At 24.4% G+C, this 2,510-nt stretch overlaps 1 protein-coding gene across 1 annotated transcript in view; it reads right to left on the reverse strand.

Moving 5' to 3' along the window:
• The window catches only part of LOC103308636 (WD and tetratricopeptide repeats protein 1-like), a 10,768-nt gene extending 9,324 nt beyond the window's left edge, over positions 1-1,444 (reverse strand). Inside the window, exons 1-4 of the mRNA XM_016802208.1 lie at positions 1,372-1,444; positions 1,188-1,250; positions 1,049-1,099; positions 884-992 (exon numbers count right to left, since the gene is read on the reverse strand). Of these exons, the coding sequence (XP_016657697.1) occupies positions 884-992; positions 1,049-1,099; positions 1,188-1,250; positions 1,372-1,444 (296 nt within the window). The remainder of the gene's footprint in view (positions 1-883; positions 993-1,048; positions 1,100-1,187; positions 1,251-1,371) is intronic.
• Positions 1,445-2,510: the final 1,066 nt, after the last annotated feature.

The following is a 2,510-nucleotide window of genomic DNA, read 5'->3' on the forward strand; positions in this document are numbered from 1 at the left end:
ATAAAATTTCAAATATTTGATTTGTTTTGAGCTGTTACGGACAATTCAGTTTCAATTTAATTAGTTTTTTTTTCTATGAATGTCAATAAAACTTTATTTGTGAGTAAAAATACTTGAAAATTTAATACAAGGCTTCTACTTTATTGTTACAATGACATTTGAAAAATATTAAAAATCCTTAGTCACAGTTTTTTTTTATTAACATTTAAAGTTCAAAAATTGACAAAATATGTAAAAATCACGAAAATTAGCATATTATTTTGAGTTAATAATTCGTAAAAATGTTTCTTTTTTATTTAAGATTTGAGAATGTAATACAAGATTATTCATAAGTTATTGTATATCTTTCTATATGTATTTTTAGATTGGTAAATAGTTGTGTGAAGCGAGGAACTTTTACACGTATAAGATAGGCAATTATTATGAGCCGGACCAAATATTTCTTAGAGTAATAATTTATTTTTTTTACATCAGATTTCAACCAAATCATTTAATATAGCCATAATAATATAACTTTTTAAAAACAATTTAAATAACATTATTTTTGTGTTGTGTCCTCCTTTCATTTATTACTTTCATGTATAATATTGTTGATTTTTAATCACCTAAGATTTTAGTTTTTCTGATATGATTAATTATAAACTACAATACAGTTTATTAATACTAATATAATACCTTATTAAATTTTATTCTTATACAGTTCTACAGTTATAAACTTGATTTTTAACTATTCAGTGGCATATCCAGGGGTGGTTGAATTAAAGTGATAAAAATCATTATGAGAACCGTCACATAATGTGACATACAAACAGGGTTAATACTATAATCTCCATTTCCAGTATTAAATATATATGAATTAATTACTGAGCCGTCGGCTCTCCACTATCTAGGATTATCATAATCTTGTTGAGGTGTTTTTCTAAGACGTCCAGTATTTCGCACAGTTTGTGTAGGTTCTTCATCAAGATCAGAGTCACTTATATGAGAAATATCTATAAATACATTAAATAATTATTATGATGTATATTATAACATAAAAATAACTCACCATCAATAATGTAATTACCCTGCACAATATCGTCAAATATTTGATCTTGAACTAATTAAAAGAAAAACACAAATTAAGTTCCAAATAATAACCAAATACTAGAAAATTGATACGTAACACACAAATATAAAATAATAACCTTTATTAATATTTTTGGATAACAAATTCCTACGCACAGATTGAGAGTCAACTTCACTTGAATCTATAATTATAAAACATTTAAAATATTATGTAAAGTATAATATTTGTATTACAGTTACTTACAACAAGAGTTCACATCATCATTGTCCCAAGTTGAATGTTAATCGGTATCGTCTAGGTACGTCTAGGTACGTCTACATTATCAAACTCGTCGAAATCAGAATCCAACATCTGACTAATAATTTGTTCATCCATTGTTAAAATATTAACGTAAATTCACTTCTTGAACAAATGTTATACTAAGTCATACAGTGAAACGAGTCAACGAGCCAAGAAAATTAATACATTTTCATAGGTATTACATTTTAAATACCAATACAATGATTGTATTATAATTTTTCATGATAACATTAATGGAGGGAATATTATCAATGACACTACGAGGTCATGTACATTTGTACTGATGTTCAATATTCCTACCACTAGCCTTTGTGTAACTCGTCAACGTATTAAAAGTAATAATTAAGTCAATTAAAATAATATTAAATGTTATTTTAATATGATAAACAAAAAAAAGAAAATCATGAAAAATCAACAAAAGACGTTAATTCCTTGCTAAACCTACCAAATAAAACTAGAAATACGGTAAAATCTAATAATGATTAAATTACCGTGATACAAAGGTGGGCAAGTTAACGAAAATAATTGACTCAAGTTAAGTTAAGTTAATTGGACATAAGATCGATAAGTTAAAAGTTAACAGTTAACAAATTATAAATTTAACACTATAAGTTAAAAGTTAATATAGAAAAAATAATAACTTAACTAAGCTTAAAAAAAGTTAATCATTTTTTTTTTTTAATTAGTATGTAAATCACATAAAGGGTGAATGTATCTTTCTAGTTTCTAATTTATAAATTATAAAAAACAATTTTCTTGAACTTTTTTCATAATGTATGCTGTATACGCTTTTATTTTTACTTTACTATTATTTACTAATTTAAACTATGCTCATCTCAAATTAATAATTTAACAAATATATTTTTTTATATCGTATAGCAATTTAATGTCATAATACGTTAACATGAATACATGTATTATATTTATATAACAATTGTCAATTTGTAATTAAAAATTATTAATTTTATTAAAAATATTTATAATTGCAACTCACATAATATATAATTTGCAACTTAATAAAATATATAAATCCCTAAATGGATCTCAAACATTTTTTTGGGCATTTAGGTCTCATGGTTTATGGCTTATGGTCTCGTGGACAAATTTTACAAAAACCGCCTTGGCAGTCAACCTGTTGAGT

This window comes from Acyrthosiphon pisum, chromosome X, assembly GCF_005508785.2.
Source record: "Acyrthosiphon pisum isolate AL4f chromosome X, pea_aphid_22Mar2018_4r6ur, whole genome shotgun sequence".
In the NCBI taxonomy this organism is placed as follows: domain Eukaryota; kingdom Metazoa; phylum Arthropoda; class Insecta; order Hemiptera; family Aphididae; genus Acyrthosiphon; species Acyrthosiphon pisum.